This window comes from Diaphorina citri, unplaced genomic scaffold (genome assembly GCF_000475195.1).
Source record: "Diaphorina citri unplaced genomic scaffold, Diaci psyllid genome assembly version 1.1 scaffold1448, whole genome shotgun sequence".
Lineage (NCBI taxonomy): Eukaryota > Metazoa > Arthropoda > Insecta > Hemiptera > Psyllidae > Diaphorina > Diaphorina citri.
Genome location: NW_007378874.1, coordinates 10,330 through 33,400, shown reverse-complemented (window position 1 = coordinate 33,400; position 23,071 = coordinate 10,330). Strand labels below are relative to the sequence as shown.

The 23,071-nt window shown below is 37.5% G+C and overlaps 2 protein-coding genes across 3 annotated transcripts; one reads left to right on the top strand and one right to left on the bottom strand.

The window, feature by feature from the left end:
- Positions 1-9,227: 9,227 nt before the first annotated feature.
- Positions 9,228-22,692, bottom strand: LOC103515944. Of its 2 annotated transcripts, XM_026828487.1 has the most exons (5): positions 22,572-22,692; positions 14,232-14,342; positions 13,670-13,860; positions 10,478-10,652; positions 9,228-9,674 (listed from the first exon to the last, which is right to left on the bottom strand). In XM_026828487.1, exons 1-3 carry the CDS (start codon positions 22,655-22,657, stop codon positions 13,677-13,679), a joined length of 381 nt encoding a protein of 126 aa, XP_026684288.1. In that variant the 5' UTR covers positions 22,658-22,692; the 3' UTR covers positions 9,228-9,674; positions 10,478-10,652; positions 13,670-13,676. The 2 variants fall into 2 exon arrangements, with proteins under 2 accessions (XP_026684288.1, XP_017302362.1); XM_017446873.2 differs by lacking the exons at positions 9,228-9,674; positions 10,478-10,652; positions 13,670-13,860; positions 14,232-14,342 and adding exons at positions 21,027-21,211; positions 21,937-22,047.
- On the top strand, positions 10,593-12,958 carry LOC103515945 (mitochondrial import receptor subunit TOM22 homolog). The gene is made up of 3 exons (XM_008480890.2): positions 10,593-10,626; positions 11,716-11,843; positions 12,677-12,958. Exons 1-3 carry the CDS (start codon positions 10,593-10,595, stop codon positions 12,734-12,736), a joined length of 222 nt encoding a protein of 73 aa, XP_008479112.1. The 3' UTR covers positions 12,737-12,958.
- Positions 22,693-23,071: the final 379 nt, after the last annotated feature.

Here is a 23,071-nt window from a genome sequence, read left to right as displayed (position 1 = left end):
TGTGGATGCTATACTTAGCACAAAAAGATTTCGAAGAATTCGGGTCTCTAAATATGGAGATACAAAAACACAATGTGTACATAATAATTATGTAGGTGCGTATAATATTAATTAATATTATGTAGGTGCAGTGGTATACCTACATAATTGATGTTACCTACGTAGTTACCTTTACGTATATCCGGGTGCAATTCAACGAAGCAATTCGAACGTGGTGCAGTGGTATACCTACATAATTGATGTTACCTACGTAGTTACCTTTACGTATATCCGGGTGCAATTCAACGAAGCAATTCTAACGTCTTAATTCGGTGCAGTGGTATACCTACATAATTGATGTTACCTACGTAGTTACCTTTACGTATATCCGGGTGCAATTCAACGAAGCAATTCTAACGCCATAATTCGCAATTTTCACGAATTCATTCTGACGTCATACTTTGCAATTTTTTGGTTCATAAAAAATAGACAAACCGTGTGACGAATTTTCGTGTAACCATAAAACCATAGTAGTTAGTAGGTACGTTTGACATAACAATATCTATGTATTATACCTGTTCTATCTCGACAGTCCATTAAGTACCTACTAGTCATACTTTGCAATTTTTTAGTTCATAAAAAATAGACAAACCGTATGACGAATTTTCGTGTAACCATAAAACCATAGTAGTTAGTAGGTACGTTTGACATAACAATATCTATGTATTATAGCTGTTCTATCTCGACAGTCCATTAAGTACCTACTACCTTCTAGTTCCAACACTGGTTGTCAGTACAGAACGAACATCTAATTGAAAAGAGAAGAGTACTTGAAAAACTAACACCTTACTGCCTTACAAATTGTTAGTAATTAAATCATCAACAACTTACCGCTCGTTCTATGATCTTCAAATTTAAACACCTCGAAGAAGAAGATGAAGAATACCCAGAGAGAAGAAAAAGAGGAGGAGAAGGGAGAAGAAGAAGAAGAAAAGAAGGAGGAGGAGAAGAAGAAGAAGGAGAGGAGAAGGAGAAGGAGAAAAAATACCAGAGAAAGAGAGAAGAAGAAAAAGAAGAAGAGGAGGAGGAGGAGGAAGTAGAGTAAGATGCATCAGAAGAAGAAGAATTAAGACGGAGGAATATAAGAAGAAGGAGGAGAAGAACCAAAAGCAGCATAGGGAGGAGAAGAAGAAGCGTTCGCAGCAGAGAAAGACGAATATAATTAGGAAGCCCTAACAGAACATCCAAGCAGAAGAGAGATTACGGTACTCTGTCTGGCTCTGGCAAATGATAGACAGCTCGCTTACTATAGGTAAGTAAGTAAGTATGTATGTACTAGGTATAAGTAAGTATTAGGGGAAACTGAGGAACAATGAGATTCTCGGAACAGTGAGACAAACTAGAAGATAGTTTTCCGCGAACCATCAGTAGGTGCAACTGTAACCATCAGTAGGTGCAACTGTAACCATCATTAGGTGCAACTGTAACCATCAGGTAGGTGCAACTGTAACCATCAGTAGGTGCAACTGTAACCATCAGTAGGTGCAACTGTAACCATCAGTAGGTGCAACTGTAACCATCAGTAGGTACAACTGTAATAGAACTACAGGCTGGATTACACCATTAGATTTTTTTTTTTAACAGGTATGATAGAGGAAACTGTAACTGCTGAGGTCTTATCGTCCCTGTAACCATCAGTAGGTGCAACTGTAACCATCAGTAGGTGCAACTGTAACCATCAGTAGGTGCAACTGTAACCATCAGTAGGTGCAACAGTAATAGAACTACAGGCTGGATTACACTTTTTTTTAACAGGTATGATAGAGGAAACTGTAACTGCTACGGTCTTATCGTCCTGAAATCGAAGAAGGAAGACAGGATAGGAGAAAGCCAGCCGTTCCGAGATCGAATATTATTTGTTTAGGATAAAGTTTGGTCCTGGCGGGATTCGAACCCGCGACCACATGAATAAGCACTGCTACTAGGACCTACCTAGTTTTGATGTCGTCTTCTTTCTGGTATCTTCAGTGAATATCGAATATTACCGAGTCTTCTTCTTTCTCATCATATATCTGGTACCTCCAGTGTCTTGCAACGGAATGTCGAATAAGACAAGCACCTAGTTTTGTCGTCTTCTTTCTGGTATCTTCAGTGAATATCGAATATTACCGAGTCTTCTTCTTTCTCATCATATATCTGGTACCTTCAGTGTCTTGCAACGGAATATCGAATAAGACAAGTGATGTCTTCTTTCTGGTATCTTCAGTGAATATCGAATATTACCGAGTCTTCTTCTTTCTCATCATATATCTGGTACCTCCAGTGTCTTATTGCAACGGAATATCGAATAAGACAAGCCGTTTAAACACCTACGTCCTACATGATACATGAATCACCTTTTAGATCTCGCTCTCAAGATGTCTTTTGTGCGAGCAACTTTTACTGTTCCGTGTTACGACTGTACAGTTATTAGTCTGACCCCACAGGCCATGGGTACAAGCCAGTAGATTCAGGGCCCGACATAGCCTGACCGGGCCCCCAACTCAGCCGTTTTGAGAACGAACCTTATTTGTTTAGAACCTAGCGCTTATAAAGCAAAGAAGATTAGGGAGTGGCCTCTAAATAAAAAATTTTCAATAAAGAATTTTTATTCATAGTAACAATAAAAATTCTAATTTCGAGGCCCTCTTAAGGAGCCTGGGCCCGGATGGACCCCTCCTATGACCGGCCCTGTGTAGATTATCACACTGATTAGAACTTACAAGTCCAGAGCTAACAAGTTCCCAGGTTGCCACTTTGGCACCTGCCCAAGCTTTCGATTTGGTCCTAAGTGGACTTTGATTGGGGTGCCATTCCATGAACTTTTGAACTTTTAGAATCCAGTGGCTAAGAAACTGATTGGACTCACATTTAATACTTAAAAAAAATAAGTTTTTTTTTATGTAATCTAGTTTTATAAATATACTATTTGATACCTACCTTTGGCCTTTAGAATCTTTAGATTTATTGGGTGCCATTCCATGAACTTTTGAACTTTTAGAATCCAGTGGCTAAGAAACTGATTGGACTCACATTTAATACTTAAAAAAATAATAAGTTTTTTTATGTAATCTAGTTTTATAAATATACTATTTGGTACCTATACCTTTGGCCTTTAGAATCTTTAGATTTATTTATACGCTCTAAGTAATACCTGGGAACGTCTGATACCTTTGACAAAAGGGATTGCCAGCCTAGTTAGCTTGGAATAGAGCGTGTCTGTCTTATATCCGCCAGGTCACGGATTCGATTGCCGCTCAGGCCAAAGTTTATCCTAAACAGATTAGGTTGGGTGCCATTCCATGAACTTTTGAACTTTTAGAATCCAGTGGCTAAGAAACTGATTGGACTCACATTTAATACTTAAAAAAATAATAATAAGTTTTTTTTATGTAATTTAGTTTTATAAATATACTATTTGATACCTACCTTTGGCCTTAGAATCTTTAGATTTATTTACGCTCTAAGTAATACCTGGGAACGCCCATGTCTGATACTTTTGACAAAAGGGATTGCCAGCCTAGTAATAGAGCGTGTCTGTCTTATATCCGCTAGGTCGCGGATTCGATTGCCGCTCAGGCCGAAGTTTATCCTAAACAGATTGGGTGTCGTTCTCGGAACGGCTGGCTCTCTCCTATCCTGTCCTCCTCTCTTCAATTTCGGGACGATAAGACCTCCATTGCTACAGTTCCCTCTAATGTCTAATGGTTGTTTTTAAAGTGCAAATACCTAAAAAAAAGAAAAGTCCCCCCTAATTGTTTCCCTCTCCACTTCGGGGGCCGCTTCTCTCAAACGGTTGTGCTCATCGTCTTATAACACAATTTCCTTCGATCTTGACGTAGGATTTTTCATAAACCAGGCCCCTCTCGAGTAGTTGTCCTCCTCTCTTCAATTTCGGGACGATAAGACCTCCATTGCTACAGTTCCCTCTAATGGTTGCTTTTAAAGTGCAAATAAATAAACCTAAAAAAAGAAAAGAAAAGTCCCCCCTAATTGTTTCCCTCTCCACTTCGGGGGCCGCTTCTCTCAAACGGTTGTGCTCATCTCTCAAACGGTTGTGCTCATCGTCTTATAACACAATTTTCTTCGATCTTGACGTGGGATTTTTCATGAACCAGGCCCCTCTCGAGTAGGTTTTCATTATTCATGACATGGATGTTTCGCATTTCCTCTTTTAAATTTTTTTTTTTTTTTTTTTTTTTTACTGGTTTCTATCAGGAATAAAGTCAAGTTGTTTATGATAATGGCCTGTCTGGACGGTCTCTTTCTCTTGTGGCCTTTACCTTTCTCTTTGTCTCTCTCTCTCTCTTCTCTCTCTCTTTGATATTTCTCTCTTTCTTTCTCTGATATTTCTCTTATTCTTCCTCTCTCTCTATCTCTCTTTGTTTGTTTGTTATTTCTCTTGTTCGTTCGTTCGTTCTCTCTCTCTCTCTCTCTCTCTCTCTCTCTCTCTCTTTCTCTTTCTCTTTCTCTCTCTCTCTTTCTCTCTCTCTCTCCCTCCCTCCCCTCCCTCCCTTATACGTATAACTGGGTACAGTGGTGGTATTCCTACCTTCCTACATAATTTTATTACCTGCATTTCATTATACATAGGTTACCTACATATTTACGAAACTGTTTAGTATAAAATACATGGGTTACCTACAACACCTACCGCTTGGAATTTTAATTTTAACCGTTGACTTTATCATGTTACATACAGGGAGAACACAAACAAGACACAGGGTAGGTAGAAGGTCACAATTTGGGTAGGTAGTGGGGGTAGGTACTGTTTAGTATAAAATACATGGGTTACCTACAACACCTACCGCTCGGAATTTTAATTTTAACCGTTGACTTTATCATGTTACATACAGGGAGCACATCAAACAAAACACAGGGCACAGGGTAGGTAGAAGGTCACAATTTGGGTAGGTAGTGCGGGGTAGGTGATATGTAGGTGCGGGGTAGGTGATATGTAGGTGCGGGGTAGGTGATATGTGGAGGGAAGGTACAATTAGGGAGGTTGGGTGGGTGGGGTAGGTGGTGCGGAGTAGGTAAAATGTAGGTAGAGAGAAATTACAATCATTTAGGGAGGTTGGGTGGTTGACCTACCCTATTACGCTTCGTAGGTCAGTCAGTAGTTGATATGTACGTACGGAGGAGGTAGGTAGAAGGTATCAGGTTTTAAGGTAGTAGGTAGGTACGTTATGTAGGTAGGTCACGGCACATTAAGTGTAAACGTAGGTATTGTTAGGAAACAAGGAGAAAAGGAAAGGAATAAACAGACTGAAGGTAGAAATAGAAGCACACTATCCTCACGTCACGTGAGCTCATGGGGAGTCAGAAAGTTCTCCCAATAACGTGGTTCACAGTTTTTCCTCACGTCACGTGAAGGCAGTGTACCTATCGTATACGAAATCACCCATATTATGGGAGAACTGAATCACATCTTTCTGACTCCCCATGAGTTCACGTAACGTGAGGCTAGTGTGTTTCTACCTTTACAAACAGTCAATATAAATTGAAGAATTACGGTTCCACTATTTTCGAGACAATGTGTTTTACTCACTGTTCTGTTATTTTCGAGACAGAGTGCTCTCACATATACGTAGCTAGATAGAGTCCTGCTATTTTGGCATGAATCCAAACTTGATCTTATGTTGGAGAGGTCACTACTCACTGACACTGTGTAGGGGGGCCTAGTCCATGATAAAATACACCACACAAATACCTAGTCTATGGTAATGGTAATATGAGTACTTTTATTGAACAAAATTAAATCAACATAGGTAAATATCAATTGAAAAAGCAAAATATCCAAATAACAAGCATTTTACAATAAATAAACTTCTTTTTACTTATCAACTGCTCAATCAGTCATGAGTTTTTTTCCTCCTCGCTTTTTAGCAAGTTTTTCCCCTTCTCACATTAACCTTACCCAGCCCAGCCCAGCCTGAGTGGAAGTAGGACTGGGTAAAGTCAACAGAACGCTATTGCCCAGATGGTCACTCATCGGAGTACTTTTTGTTTTTTTACTTTCTTTTTATAGCCACTTCGAGAAGAATCAGGTTGGGTGGAAGAGGCCAGCCTAGTTAGCTTGGGGGTAGCGCGTCTGCCTTGTAAGTGCTAGGTCTCCGGTTCGATTCCCGCCCGGGGCGCATTTTATCCTAAACAGATAAGGTTCGTTCTCGGAGCGGCTGGCTTTCTCCTTACCTGTCCTTCTCTCTTCAATTTCGGGACGATAAGAGCTCCGCTGTTATAGTTCTCTCTGTCAAACCTCAATTATTATTACCTACATACTATTATTGCCTATTATTATTTTTATTTAAATTTAAATGAGAAGAAGAAAAAAAAATCGTCCCATGTTCTTTCTGCCTATCCTACGCGAAGGTTTTCCTTTGATTTTATTACCCCTACTTATTGTGAATTTTTTTTTCTATTTTCTTTTTTTCGTTTCAAAATTATTTTATCGGCCATGCCTTTTCCACAAGTTTGGCCATGCCTCGGGATGAACTAGCAGGATTCCGGAGCGAAGCGACGGAATTCAGCTAGTAATAGAATAAACATAACGTGCCTAGTCTGAAAGTATTCTAATTTGGAAGAAGAGGAATAAAATGCTGAAGCGAAAGTCATAGCTAGCAAATACTTATGAGGAAATAGATTATAAAGAGAATCTTTAGGAATGCCACAAGCTACATAAAAGAAAAAACTTTTTAAATAGGTACTGCCATTTAGACAAGGTTGGGTGCCAGAATGATGGCCAACATTCGTTAACGGATAGGCACTAGAAGAAGAAGAAGACGAAGAAGAAGAAGAAGAAGAAGAAGAAGAAGAAGAAGAAGAAGAAGAAGAAGAAGAAGAAGAAGAAGAAGAAGGGTGGAAGAGCTCCCGAAATTTTATTGGGCTTCATAGACAGTCAAAGTGGGACATGTAGTTCCTTTAGCTGAACAGTCTATTATTGCAACACTTCACCAAGCGAAATGGTTTTTCTGTGTGATTTTCGTTTCACATAAGTTCCTCTTTTTGGTAATTTGTAAGACTTTTTTCTCTCAAAATTTTATCTTCGTTTAAAAAATAACAAGCAGTGACCAGTGTTATTATAGGGTTAGGTTAAATACAAAAAGGAGCTCTTCTTTTCCACGGATGTGACTTCTGCATAATTACCATAAATTATGCCTGTCTGCAGTGAAGCAGATAAGGATATATAGTTGGACCTTGTGCAAGCTGAAGTTCAGCAATGTTGCAAGTGGTTAGTATCTGGATGGATGACCATCTGGGCAATGGGGCTCAACCAAATGACAAAGAGTCCTATTCCAATGTAAAAGGACCCAAAAAGTGCATTGGCACACTCAAAAACATCCAAAACGGTCCCTAAATCCCCTAAAATGTCGCTCAAAGGTTGCAATAAAAATAATGTTAAAGCAGCCATGGTTTACGACCTCACATGAACTGACGTCATCCCGAAAAAATGGCTGCCTGTGAAAATTTTGTGCGTTTCAAAATTCGAAAATTTCAAACGAAGATTTCTCCTCTTTGGAAGCCTCAAATGAAATTTTTAGCATTTCTATTGAAATCAGCGTGTTTCGAACTTCCTTTAAAAAGTGCATTGGCGCACTCAAAAACATCCAAAACGGTCCCTAAATCCCCTAAAATGTCGCTCAAAGGTCGCAAAAAAAAATAACGTTAAAGCAGCCATGGTTTACGACCTCGCATGAACTGGCGTCATCACGAAAAAATGGCTGCCTGTGAAAATTTTGTGCGTTTCAAAATTCGAAAATTTCAAACGAAGATTTCTCCTCTTAGGAAGCCTCAAATGAAATTTTTAGCATTTCTATTGAAATCAGCGTGTTTCGAACTTCCTTTTTCAGCAAAGAAAAAAAAAGTGGTTGAGCCCCATTGTATACTGCTGACTTTTCCCACCCCCATTCTGGCGGGGTGAGTTTAATGTGAGGTAGCTTCTTGCTGAATGGAAGATAAAACCCCAGTCTCTATCAACTTCATCAGTTATGAAGTGATGTAGAGCAAGCATACTGTAACTTTACAATCTGATGTGAATTATTTTACGAATAGTAAGAATGGGTTGACTATGACCTGTTTCCTATTTATTAGGAATTTAAAAGGTTCAACTTCATCAGTTATGAAGTGATGTAGAGCAAGCATACTGTAACTTTACAATCTGATGTGAATACTTTTACGAATAGTAAGAATGGGTTGACTATGACCTGTTTCCTATTTATTAGGAATTTAAAAGGCTCTGCACTCTGGAACGGGGAGCAGGGGCGCTCCAGTTTAGATAATTCAACACCCAAAGAGAGTTATAGCGCCGCAGGCGAAATTTTTCTAATAAAAGTACCTATAAGTATGTACCTACTGAAGTGAGTAATTTTTGACTCCGACCCCATAAGAGTGACCTATATTTGGCAAAAAATGGGCCGTTTTGCAAAAAAAAAATTGCAAATTTAAAAAAAGCCATTTTAATCATCAACATTTCATCTACATGATGCCGTTTATTTCATTCCTTAATTCCCAGCCGTTTCTGAGATATAAGCGTGGTTCGCAAATCACGAACCACCCTGTATATCCTGATTGGGAAGTGTTAACTCCCTAGCTAGTTCACATCAAGTACCTATATTTCAATATAACCACCAACCAATGTCAAACAACTTTAAGTTTTATAACGTACCTACGAAATTTTTGTTCCTAGAAACAGAAGACTAACTTCAAATGTACCTAGAAAATAATTGAACACTCATACTTGTATTTTTGAGGTGAAAATCATATATATTTTATTGGATTGAAATCAAACAAAACAAAGAAGAGACTAGGAAGAAAATTCCCTAAAAATAAAGATGGTAAAAAAAAAAGGTTTCAATCAAACTCTCCTACTAGCGAACTCTAACGGTTCGACTCGGAAAATAATTGAACACTCATACTTGTATTTTTGAGGTGAAAATCATATATATTTTATTGGATTGAAATCAAACAAAACAAAGAAGAGATTAGGAAGAAAATTTCCTAAACATAAAGATGGTAAAAAAAAAAGGTTTCAATCAAACTCTCCAACTAGTGAACTCTAACGGTTCGACTCGTAACTAAGTGAAAGTTTCCCCCACTTGTCCAATAAAAGCTCAAAGTTCCCCCCCTACGACTTGGCTCCTCCTCTTTCTGAACTTTTCAGTGTGATGGCAAAGTGTCCTTCTGGGGGTGGGATTCGGGTGGGGACTCTGTTACTGTTCACATCGAGTGTCTAAAAAAAATTGTGCTCGAAATATTTTTTGAAAAAAATATACTCCTATTAATTTTCAAAAAAATATTTTCTTCATCTTTCCCAGATTTTTTTTTCAATAAAAATTGGTTGATATTTTTTCAACCAGATAATTATAAGAAATAATCCAGTTTAATTTTTGACCTCTATGAGACTGTTTTCTGTACAGGGGAACGGGGTGCACTCCCAGGGGAGGGAAACCTATAAATTTTCATCTGATTTTTCCTCTTTAAAAAATGAATTGAATGAAGTTTTCTCATCAAATGTTTGTGTTTTGTAAGCACCTATCAACTAATTACCATGAATAAACTCAATTTCTATTGTTATAATAATTTTGTTTTTGGATTTCTCTTGCATTTCTTCCACAGTTTTTCAAGATTGACCAGCTCCTTGGAAAATTAAGTGACACCTGGAATTGAAGAGAAAATACACGAATGATTAAAGTTTTAAACTTACCAATTTATAGTTTAGTTTGTCTTTGTGTTTGATCATAAATTCACGACTAGTGTGGAATGTCCAATTTTGCTTTGCAACACAAAATTTTCTGACAATATTTTGGACCCCATAATTGAGTCCATTAGGGACTTTTTCCAGTCTAGTTAGCTGGGAGGGTAGTAGGGTAGAGCGTCTGCCTTGTAAATGCTAGACCACGGGTTCGATTCCCGCACGGGATGGATTCCATCCTGAATGTCTGGCTTCCTCCTAGCGAAGTAAGCTCGGGAGGAAAAGACCTTAGCAGTTACAGACAGTCTAGTTAGCTGGGAGGGTAGTAGGGTAGAGCGTCTGCCTTGTAAATGCTAGACCACGGGTTCGATTCCCGCACGGGATGGATTCTATCCTGAATGTCTGGCTTCCTCCTAGCGAAGTAAGCCTTGATTTCGGGAGGAAAAGACCTTAGCAGTTACAGATCCCTCTATCAAACCTCTCAAAGTACCAGCCAAGTTAGCTTGGTTGGTAGTGTGTCTGCCTTGTATGCGCTAGGCCGTGGGTTCGATTCCCGCCCGGGACGGATTTAATCCTGAATGGATTAGGTTAGTCCTTGGAACAGCTGGCTTTCTGTCTTCAGTTTCTCTTCACTTTAGGGGACAATAACACCTTGGCAGTTATAGTTCCCGCTATCAAAAGAAAAAATTTGGACCGATTGCAATACTTTCTCATTACCTTGTATAGGTTCCCTATACGTAAGGGTAATAGAAAGTAAAAAAATCTCACCTTCAAGTTCACATAAAAGCCTTGAAGTGGAGTAGAACGCCCATATTTATGAAAACAAAATACTGCAAGTGGTACTGAGGTGGTTGGTTTTAAATTCAAATAGAGGTAGGCTCAAATGTCATGGGGATTTGCTCAGAAGATCAAGCATGGTCCATTGTGTGGTGTTGAAGATCATCTGGAATAAAAAGAGAAACAAATCAAATTAAAAGCTTGCCACGCTAATGTGTCTACCTTCTAAGTGCTAGGTTGCCCAGGGCAGATTTTATCCTAAACAGATAAGGTTCATTCTTGGAATGGTTGACTTTTTACCTTCCTTATCCTATAGGAAGGCAGTTTTTAATGCCAAAACACGTTTTGAGGTCCCTAGAGCCTAAATCCAAAGTTTCAGCCATTGGCAAATTTTCGATGGTCAGTTTTTAGTGCCAAAACACGTTTTGAGGTCCCTAGAGCCTAAATCCAAAGTTTCAGCCATTTTTCCGTGTCCGGGAGTTTCTCGTCTTTTTACTTTCCTTATCCTATAGGAAGGAAAGTAATGTAATCGGGTCAAATTTTCGATGGTCAAATTTTAGTGCCAAAACACGTTTTGAGGTCCCTAGAGCCTAAATACAAAGTTTCAGCCATTGGTCCGTGTGTCTGTCTGTCAACAAAATATCTCAAGAACGGTAAGAGCTAGAGACTTGAAATTTGGTATGTAGCTGTGAAATGTGACAAGGACGCGACACGAAACTTTTGGTTAAGATCGGTGCAACGGTTGGCGGCATTTTACAGGTTTTTGGTGTAATTCAATATTATCTCGGGAACGATATGAGCTAGAGACTTAAAATTTGGTATGTAGTCCACAAATGAGACAAGAATGTAACACAAAACTTTTGGTTAAGATAGGTGCAGCGGTTGGCCGCTTCTTGGCGTTTTTCAGCTATACTGACTAAATGGTTAGAGATAAATCCCCCCCCCCGGGGGGGGGGGGAATCAAACCCGCAGCCCCGCACTTACAAGGCAGACACACTACCAACTAAGGTAACTAGGCTGGCCAAATAAAAAGTTTGAAATCAACCAATCAAATTTAATTGCTTAATCCAAGAGTTATGAATGAAGTTTAATCTCTGATTGTGGTCCATATCATTTGTTCTTAGACTCAAGTATCATGTGTCACATATTTCATTTTAAATAAATAAATACAATTATATTACTACTACTACTACTACTACTATTTCATGCCCCCATTTGTCCCATTCTAGGTTTCTACTCATTTGCACGTACATCCACCTGGTTGATAGCTACCTCAGCCACCGTAGCACTTCTTCCTATTGTGTTTGAGAGTCAGAGATTTGAAGTCCAGGAAATGCAGAGAAATCAACAGAAACAGGTAAGAATTCTTCAATTTTAGGAACCAAGTGAGATAGATTCCTTTGTTGAAAATTGATTGGTCATTGTCATTGTTTTATGTCAGCAATTTCAAACTAGTGGTCCACCAGACCATTTTCATGGCTGATTTTTGCTTTTCAAGGGGTGAACTTTGAAAATGTGGAGCACCACCACCCCCTGAAGAAAATCCTGGATACGGGCCACTATTCCCCTGTGTATGTGGCCCACAAAGTACCTGCCAATGTAGCATGTGGCCCTCATACACATGGAAGTTGGAAATCTCTGTATCTATGTTTAACCTTTTCTTGGTGTAGGGAAAATGGATACGGGCCACTATTCCCCTGTGTATGTGGCCCACAAAGTACCTGCCAATGTAGCATGTGGCCCTCATACACATGGAAGTTGGAAGTCTGTATCTATGTTTAACCTTTTCTTGGTGTGGGGAAAAGAACTGGCTGAATTGAGTTCACTCTCACCAGCCTAGCTAGCTTGGAAGGTAGTGTGTCTGCCATGTCATGGGTTTGATTCCTGCCTAGAGCAGATTTTATCCTAAAAAGGTATGGAACAGCTGGCTTTGTCTTATCCTGCCCTCTTATCTTTGTTTTCAAGACAATAAGACCTTTCTCTCACTCTCACCAGCCTAGCTAGCTTGGAAGGTAGTGTGTCTGCCATGTCATGGGTTTGATTCCTGCCTAGAGCAGATTTTATCCTAAAGAGGTATGGAACAGCTGGCTTTGTCTTACCCTGCCCTCTTATCTTTGTTTTCAAGACAATAAGACCTTTCTCTCTCTCTGAAAAAATCTAATATAAGTGTTTTCTGTTGTTTGATTTCAGATCCTCCTAGGCACAGGTTCCAGTCTGGGTCCCGGTATGGCAATGATGCCCTCACGATAAGAATATGCCGACACAATGACCATCCTGGACGTAAGAGACGAACAAGAGAGACTTAGCTAACATAGGATGCATGAGATGTAGACCTTGTAGGAACTGCTTTGTACTTATAGAGTATGAGAGATCCTATGTCATTTTGTCCTTTGAATGGAATATTGTTGGGTAGGCTCTCCAATAGCTGAATTTGCCATACAAACATTTTTTCCTTCTTCTTTTTTCCAAGACTTATTTATTTATTTTAAAGGAGTTTTATTTATAACTTTAAAGCCCTCTTCTCTTTGCTTTCAGGATGATAATAAGACCCTAGCAGTTACAAATCTAAGGTTGTGGGTTTGATGCCCACCCAGGGTGAACTTTATCCTACACAGCTAAGGTTTGTTCTTTTAACAGCTGGCTTTCTCCAATTCTGTGAGTTGTCCTCTCTTTGGAGACAGTAAGATCTCTGTTGGTACAGTTCCATGAATCATCCTAGAGAAAAAAAAGCCATTCTTTCCCTATCAACCTTTTCTATCCACTGATGGCAACCACCAGAGAGATTAAATTAACAATAAAACAAACTAGTTACTATAGAACAAAAAATTAGCATAATTCAATAGGATAAGGAAAGTCGTGTGATGTTCACACCAGATTTTTACTATTCTGTCTTCTTTCTCTTTGCTTTCAGGATGATAATAAGACCCTAGCAGTTACAAATCTAAGGTTGTGGGTTTGATGCCCATCCAAGGTGAACTTTATGCTACACAGCTAAGGTTTGTTCTTTTAACAGCTGGCTTTCTCCTATTCTGTGAGTTGTCCTCTGTTTGGTACAGTTCCATGAATCATCCTAAAAAAAAAAAAAAAAAGAAGCCATTCTTTCCCTGTCAACCTTTTCTCTCCAGTGATGGCAACCACCAGAGATATTAAATTAACAATAAAACAAACTTGATATGTACAAACCTCAGTGTTAGCTAGAAGCACTCCAAAGCTTCTGGTCATTGATAAGGTCTCGTATTGCTTCCATGGTATCCACACTTTTCAGATCATCCTTGACTAGAATGGAGTATAGGACAGGTTTGGGTGGGTTTGTAAAGTCTGACAAGTATCGGGCAAGACTTTGACTCCACTCGTCTTCTTTTCCAAAAAGATGACTGTAGAGAGAAGGAAATAATTATGATTAGAAATTGATTTTAGTATTATTCCCGAGACAGCAAGTATTTTTTTTTTTTTTTTAAGTTTGATAGAGGGAACTGTAACTGCTAAGATCTTATTATCCCAAAATCAAAGAAGGAAAACAGGATAGGAGAAAGCCAGCCGTTCTGAGAACAAACCCCATCTGTTTAGGATAAAGTTTGCCCTGGGCAGGAATTGAACTCATGACCTAGCACTTACAAATCAGATGTGCTATGCTCTAAGCTAACTATGCTGGTGTACTTGACGTATTGGGAACTGGGATCTTCAAGGTGCTGTTGATCCTGGTCCAACCACAGGTTCTATTTTACTACAAGATCCAAGTACTTACTTCATGAAATAGGCATCCCTTTCAGCTTCCCAGTTCCTTGCTGTTGTTTTATCAACTAGTATCATTGGGCCAAGCTTTTCATTTTGAGTGATCATCACAAATATCATGTTCCTGAAAATTGTCAAATAAATAAATAAATTAGAAAGAAAATAACTTTAATAAATAAATGCTATTTCTTTATTATTATATCACTATTTTTAGTGCTCACTAGAGCATGGTAGAATTTACCCATTTACCTACTTAACTGGCAACAGTCATTGTGTATTTATATTACCAAGCTCCTCATTTTTCTCAAAAGTGTGAGTAGATCCACCGAGGTCACTTTTAAATCTTTGATGTTGGATTTCACCAATATTTATTCAGTCCTTAAAACTCTTGTTAAGCCAACAAGGTTAAATTCCATTTAATTTGTATTGGCTTAATGGGCTGTTAAGCTAACAGGCTGTTTAAGGCTGGACAATAATAATAAAAAATAATAATGAAGATGTTCAGGTAGTTTGTGCACAGGGCTGAACTTGAAGAAGAAGAAGAAGAAGAAGAAGAAAAAAATGCTTTCCCAAGCCAAGACTATAGCCTAATCCTAGTATAAACACAGCCTGAAATTTTACATAAATATAGATTTTTACCAACGACCCAGAAACAAAGAAAGGAAAACAGAAAAAAAGAAGAGAGAGAAAAAAAAGAAGAAATTATTATATTAGAGAAAGGTAGCAGCAAAGAAAAGAAAGAAAGAAAGAAGAGAGATAATAAGATATGAAAATAGTTCGACAAAGACTGAAATTACGGGAAATGTGGATATAAAATTTCAGGCATTTAATGAAAGAGGAGCTGGAAAGGAGGAAGGAATGGAAAATCTGAAACTGAAAAGTTTTCAAGACTGCATGGTGACTGGAAAGCAAGGGGACAGTTCGTACAAATTTTGCATAAAATGGAAAAATATTTGCAAGAAAAAAAAGACATTAAAAAATGCCCCTATTTTGTAGGTAATAGGTACTTACCTAGTAAAAAAAATAATAATAATGAAACTTATATAACTTTAATAAATTAAAATGACACAGACTGACTCGACTTTTTTTAACTACATTTTCCCATGTGGTGTGGATAATATAATTATGTAGATTGTTCCTAACTCGCATAACTTTCCTGTCCCCATGTAGTCTCATTATTAAGAAATTTAATCAAACTTTTTTAGTTTTTTTTTTCTTTCGCTGAAAAATAAAATTATATTGACCCAGATTTTCATTCGGAGGTGTGTTTGAATGAGATACTTTAATGTTTGAATGAGATACTTTGATGATGGCCCATTACTTTGCGAGCTCTAAAAAGACGCTTTAGAAAAGATTGTTTTTGTTAGTTTTTTTTTTCTTTCGCTGAAAAATAAAATTATATTGACCCAGATTTTCATTCGGAGGTGTGTTTGAATGAGATACTTTAATGTACTTTGATGATGGCCCATTACTTTGCGAGCTCTAAAAAGACGCTTTAGAAAAGATTGTTTTTGTTTTTTTACTTTCTTTTTATAGCCACTTCGAGAAGAATCAGGTTGGGTGGAAGAGGCCAGCCTAGTTAGCTTGGGGGTAGCGCTTCTGCCTTGTAAGCGCTAGGTCTCCGGTTCGATTCCCGCCCGGGGCGGATTTTATCCTAAACAGATAAGGTTCGTTCTCGGAGCGGCTGGCTTTCTCCTTACCTGTTCTTCTCTCTTCAATTTCGGAACGATAAGAGCTCCGCTGTTATAGTTCTCTCTGTCAAACCTCAATATTATTATTACCTACATATTATTATTGCCTATTATTAATTTTATTTAAATGAGAAGAAGAAAAAAAAAAAAATCGTCCCATGTTCTTTCTGCCTATCCTACGCGAAGGTTTTCCTTTGATTTTATTGCCCCTATTGTGAATTTTTTTTCTATTTTCTTTTTTTTTTTTCGTTTCAAAATTATTTTATAAGAGAATAAACATAACGTGCCTAGTCTGAAAGTATTCTAATTTGGAAGAAGAGGAATAAAATGCTGAAGCGAAAATCATAGCTAGCAAATACTTATGAGGAAATAGATTATAAAGAGAATCTTTAGGAATGCCACAAGCTACATAAAAAAAAAAAAAACTTTTTAAATAGGTACTGCCATTTAGACAAGGTTGGGGGCCAGAATGATTGCCAACATTCGTTAACGGATAGGCACTAGATATGAAGAAGAAGAAGGGTGGAAGAGAATCCTGCCATTAGAGCCTTTTTTAAAAGGAAAAGGAAAGGTCCATTTTTTCCGTACTTCTTAGTCCACCCAAAATTTTGCTAGTCTCCCGAAATTTTATTGGGCTTCATAGACAGTCAAAGTGGGACATGTAGTTCCTTTAGCTGAACAGTCTATTATTGCAACACTTCACCAACCGAAATGGTTTTTCTGTGTGATTTTCGTTTCATATAAGTTCCTCTTTTTGGTAATTTGTAAGACTTTTTTCTCTCAAAATTTTATCTTCGTTTAAAAAATAATCATAAATAAAAGTAGGTATGAGGTAGTATACCAGTCCTCATTTAATATCCATTAAATTTTGAGCTTTTTACTCGTTAGTGGACCTCATACCCATACATATGTTTCCTAATACCTCTTCTCCCGAAATTTTATTGGGCTTCATAGACAGTCAAAGTGGGACATGTAGTTCCTTTAGCTGAACAGTCTATTATTGCAACACTTCACTAAGCAAAATGGTTTTTCTGTGTGATTTTCGTCTCATAAAAGTTCCTCTTTTTGGTAATTTGTAAGACTTTTTTCTCTCAAAATTGTATCTTTGTTTAAAAAATAATCATAAATAAAAGTAGGTATGAGGTAGTATACCAGTCCTCATTTAATAACCATTTTATTTTGAGCTTTTTACTCGTTAGTGGACCTCATACCTATACTTATGTTTCACCATCAAATGTAGGTACCTATGTAACTAATACATCATTGGTTTAGCAATGTTGACTATAAAAAAGTTACATAATGAAATTCAGCTAAATGGTGTTTGTAGTTGTCCTATGCTTCATGAATGTTCAGATTTTTCATCATTGGTTTAGCAATGTTGACTATAAAAAAGTTACATAATGAAATTCAGCTAAATGGTGTTTGTAGTTGTCCTATGCTTCATGAAATTCAGATTTTTGAACATGAGATTCTGAATATAATAATGACTAATAGGGTGGGGTGGTAGAGAATGCCATAGGCATGAACCGCACCCTTGATCAAACTTTATTTATTTTATTACTTCTCAATTTTTTGTCCAACTTGTATGTATACATATCCAAAACACGTTTTGAGGCCCCTAGAGCCTAAATCCAAAGTTTCAGCCATTGGTCCGTGTGTGTGTCTGTCTGTCTTTTTCAATATAATTTGCCATATATTTGATTTGTCAAAATTTTCAAAAATCTACATTAGAATTATAATAAGATGCTATTATTAAATTATTTCCATTGCCCCGAAATCTCACGTCTAGGTTATAAAATAAATTGATATTAAAAAATCCCTGACTGTATAAAATAAAATTGGGATTGATTAAGTACCTATGAGTATTCAACTTCATCAGTTATGAAGTGATGTAGAGCAAGCATACTGTAACTTTACAATCTGATGTGAATACTTTTACGAATAGTAAGAATGGTTTGACTATGACCTGTTTCCTATTTATTAGGAATTTAAAAGGCCAAATTTTTCATATCAATGTCTGTTTTTCTAATTGCAGGAAGAAGATGAAACATTAGCAGAGAGATTGTGGGGTCTCACAGAAATGTTCCCTCAGTCATTACGAGATGGTGTGTACACAACCACCAAAGCTCTTCAGTCAGGTGTTGTAGGTAAGACACCTCTTCATATTGAATTTTACCTCTTGTGTGCATGCTGTAAAGCTGTATTCTATTAGGTGACTTTATTGTACTGAGGAAAAATCATATTTAGTTTTAAGATTGGTTGGAAAAAGTTGACAATATTCTGTGTATCTACGTACCTCGCCTTTTTTTATTATTATTTTTTAGTGGCAGGATTCTTTAAAATGATCTCTTCCACCCAACCACATTTTTCCCCTAACCAAAAAAAAAAGGTTATTTACTCGGTATAATAATAAACTAGGGCTATATGGTTATTTTATAAATATTGTACATTTTTATAATTTTCGCGCTCAAAGTGCATAATATCATTTTATTTCTTTCATTTCAGGACCGATTTCACAAGTCTCTTTTAAATAAATTCTTAGTTAGAGGACCTTTTATCTGACTGGTCAACTATTTCCGACTCGAATGGCCGGAACTACAGCCTGGGTTTGAACTTTGTTATTAACTCTTGTTTAAACCAAGCTGATCGGGTAAAAAGTCTAAAATTAACCAATCAGAATTAATTAAATGTACATTTTACACCGAGATTATTTATTGTTCAGGCTATCTTCATATTGAATTTTACCTCTTGTGTGCATGCTGTAAAGCTGTATTCTATTAGGTGACTTTTTTATAGTCAACTTGGCTGAACCAATGATATTGTGAGATTCCACATTGTGGAGCAAGTGTGGATGTCCAAAGCAGAATATCATTGGTTTAACCATGTTGACTATAAAAAAGTCACATAATAAAATACAGCTAAATGCTAAATGGTGTTTGTAGTTGTCCTATGCTTCATGAATGTTCAGGTTTTTGAACATGAGATTCTGAATATAATAATGACTAATAGGGTGGGGTGGGCCTACCAGTAACAGATGGGGATGGAAGAACCTGATGGGACTTTGGCTACTACAACAACAACAATAGGGTGGGGTGGTAGAGAATGCCATAGGCATGAACTGCACCCTTGATCAAACTTTATTTATTTTATTACTTCTCAATTTTTTGTCCAACTTGTATGTATATATTTCTGTAAATAAAGATTTGATCAAATTGTGGAATAATATTACTAATAGCTGGGGCTGGGGCAATCGTCTGAGTTTAAATTTTTCTTCAAGTTTAACTCTTGTTTTTTTTTCCATGAGGTTTGACAGAGGGAACTGTAACTGCTAAGGACTTATCATACCAAAATTGAAGAGAGAAGGAAGACAGGATAGGAGAAAGCCAGCTGTTCCAAGAATGAACATTATCCCATCAGGATAAAATCTGCCCCGGGGGAATCAAACCCACGGCCTAGCACTTACAAGGCAGACACACTACCAACTAAGCTAACTAGGCTGGCCAAATAAAAAGTTTGAAATCAACCAATCAAATTTAATTGCTTAATCCAAGAGTTATGAATGATGTTTAATCTCTGATTGTGGTCCATATCACTTGTTCTTAGACTCACGTGTCACATATTTCATGCCCCCATTTGTCCCATTCCCCTCCCTTCTTTCCTAACCTCCCACTCTTTCTATCTCCCCGACCCTTTCTCTTTCTCTCCTAGCCTTCCTTTCTCTCTCTCTCTCTCTCTCTCTCTCTCTCTCTCTCTCTCTCTCTCTATCTTTATTCTCCCACTTTATTCTCTCCTCTTCTCTCTTTTTTCCTACGGGTATATCTCCCTTCCTCCCTCCCCATTATCCCTCTCTCCTTCTCTTTCTTTCTCCTCGCTTTTTCCATCTCCATTGACCATGCGACTAGTTTTTCTTTTTTCCTCCTTCTTCTCCTCCTCCTCCACCTCCTCCGCCTTCTTCTTCTTCTTCTTCTTCGTTCTGCTTCTTTCTGCATCTTCCTCTCCATCTCTTTTTTTTATTAATAGCGGAAATCAATTCAAATCACTGACCAGAAAAGATTTCCATAAGTTCTAAATTTGGGATTTGGTGAATTTTTCAGCTATACTGACTAAACGGTTAGAGATATTGTAAAAGTTACTATAGAACAAAAAATTAGCATAATTCAATAGGATAAGGAAAGTTAGGTAATGTAGGTAATTGTTTTTATATATATTTTTTTTTATATAATTTAATTATGGTAGAATTATTTTATTGCTTGGGAATTATTCTGGTTGGAATATTTCAGAAACACCGAAATAAAATTATGTACGTTTCGAGGATTCTGGATTTTCACGAAGAATTTTTATTCTCATCCTCTGAAGTCTGGACCTCTGGCAGCAAAATACATACAATGAATCTAAATAAAAATACAACAAAAAAATCTGTGTGAACATCACACGAATTTCCTTATCCTATTGAATGATGCTTATTTGAGTATTATTTTACCCTAACTTTTACCATACCCTTCTCTTTGCTTTCAGGATGATAATAAGACCCTAGCAGTTACAAATCTAAGGTTGTGGGTTTGATGCCCACCCAGGGTGAACTTTATGCTACACAGCTAAGGTTTGTTCTTTTAACAGCTGGCTTTCTCCTATTCTGTGAGTTGTCCTCTCTTTTGAGACAGTAAGATCTCTGTTGGTACAGTTCCATGAATCATCCTAAAGAAAAAAAAAGCCATTCTTTCCCTATCAACCTTTTCTCTCCACTGATGGCAACCACCAGAGAGATTAAATTAACAATAAAACAAACTTAATGGCAACCACCAGAGAGATTAAATCTAATATATAATAGAAAGTAAAAATGAATGTTTGTGTGTGTTTGTTTGTTTGTTTGAACTTTATGCCTGGCCAAACCACTCATCTGATTGCTATGAAACTTTGTGAACTTATTGCTTGCACTCCTGTGAAGGTTGTAGCCTATTTTCCAGTTTGTTTTTGTTAAGCTATGCCAAGCAAGACCACTAAATGGATGAGTGACATGAGCAGCCATGCCTTAGGGATTTACTAGCAGAAATCCGGAGCAAAGTGATGGATTTCAGCTAGTTAACAATAAAACAAACTTAAAATGTACAAACCTCAGTGTTAGCTAGAAGCACTCCAAAGCTTCTGGTCATTGATAAGGTCTCGTATTGCTTCCATGGTATCCACACTTTTCAGATCATCCTTGACTAGAATGGAGTATAGGACAGGTTTGGGTGGGTTTGTAAAGTCTGACAAGTATCGGGCAAGACTTTGACTCCACTCGTCTTCTTTTCCAAAAAGATGACTGTAGAGAGAAGGAAATAATTATGATTAGAAATTGATTTTAGTATTATTCCTGAGACAGCAAGTATTTTTTTTTTTTTTTTTAAGTTTGATAGAGGGAACTGTAACTGCTAAGATCTTATTATCCCAAAATCAAAGAAGGAAGACAGAATAGGAGAAAGCCAGCCGTTCTGAGAACAAACCTCATCTGTTTAGGATAAAATTTGGCCTGGGCAGGAATTGAACTCATGACCTAGCACTTACAAATCAGATGTGCTACACTCCAAGCTAACTATGCTGGTGTACTTGACAGTAAAGTCCGACAAGTATCGGGCAAGACTTTGACTCCACTCGTCTTCTTTTCCAAAAAGATGACTGTAGAGAGAAGGAAATAATTATGGTTAGAAATTGATTTCAGTATTATTCCTGTGACAGCAAGTAAAATCTTTGTTTTTTTTTTTATAGAGGGAACTGTAACTGCTAAGATCTTATTATCCCAAAATCAAAGAAGGAAAACAGGATAGGAGAAAGCCAGCCGTTCTGAGAACAAACCTCATCTGTTTAGGATAAAATTTGCCCTGGGCAGGAATTGAACTCATGACCTAGCACTTACAAATCAGATGTGCTACACTCCAAGCTAACTATGCTGGTGTAAGTACTTGACGTATTGGGAACTGGGATCTTCAAGGTGCTGTTGCTCCTGGTCCAACCAAAGGTTCTATTTTACTACAAGATCCAAGTACTTACTTCATGAAATAGGCATCCCTTTCTGCTTCCCAGTTCCTTGCTGTTGTTTTGTCAACTAGTATCATTGGGCCAAGCTTTTCATTTTGAGTGATCATCACGAATATCATGTTCCTGAAAATTGTCAAATAAATAAATTAGAAAGAAAACAACTTTAATAAATAAATGCCATTTCTTTATTATTATATCACTATTTTTAGTGCTCACTACAGCATGGTAGGATTTACCCATTTACCTACTTAACTGACACCAGTCATTGTGTTTTTAAATTACTAAGCTCCTCATTTTTCTCAAAAGTGTGAGTAGATCTACTGAGGTCTTTGATGTTGGATTTCACCAATATTTATTCAGTTCTTAAAACTCTTGTTAAGCTAACAACTAGGTAAGTTCCATTTAATTTGTATTGGCTTAACAGGGCTGTTAAACTAACAGGCTGTTTAAGGCTGGACAGAAGGTTGGTGAAAACCACCATGAGCCTGAAGAACACCCCCCCTCCCCCCCCCTGTATCTGTGAGACAAGCATGAGGCCTGTCTCACAACGTTAGATTAATAATCAGGAATAACCCTTTGGACAACAAAAGGCAGTTCACATTGATGCCTGCTAAATCTTTGAGAAATAGATAACTAATATCACTTACTCATATTCCGTTACAACAAGGTCTATGTGTTCACCACTGATGGTAGCACCAATAGTTCTCATTTTGTGTTGCTCTTCCCTATGCATGAATCTGAAACAAATGCAAATTAATATGTACTGCTGAGTGCTCTTTTCATGTTGCACATACTCACATAGGCTTGTAGAGTTGCTAGTTCTCAGATTGCACCTTGTGAAAAGTAGATTGTTTTCAGAACACAACTAGTGTCCCGGGCTCCCGGTCGGGACTACCACAAAAAATCCCAGACAAAACCCAAAAAATTTCTTTGAAAATCCCTAATTCCCAGGATGGGATTTACATTTCCAGTGCCCCTAGGAATTTCTGCGCTCTGGAACGGGGAGCAGGGGCGCTCCAGTTTAGATAATTCAACACCCAAAGAGAGTTATAGCGCCGCAGGCGAAATTTTTCTAATAAAAGTACCTATAAGTATGTACCTACTGAAGTGAGTAATTTTTGACTCCGACGTACCTACATAATTCTTA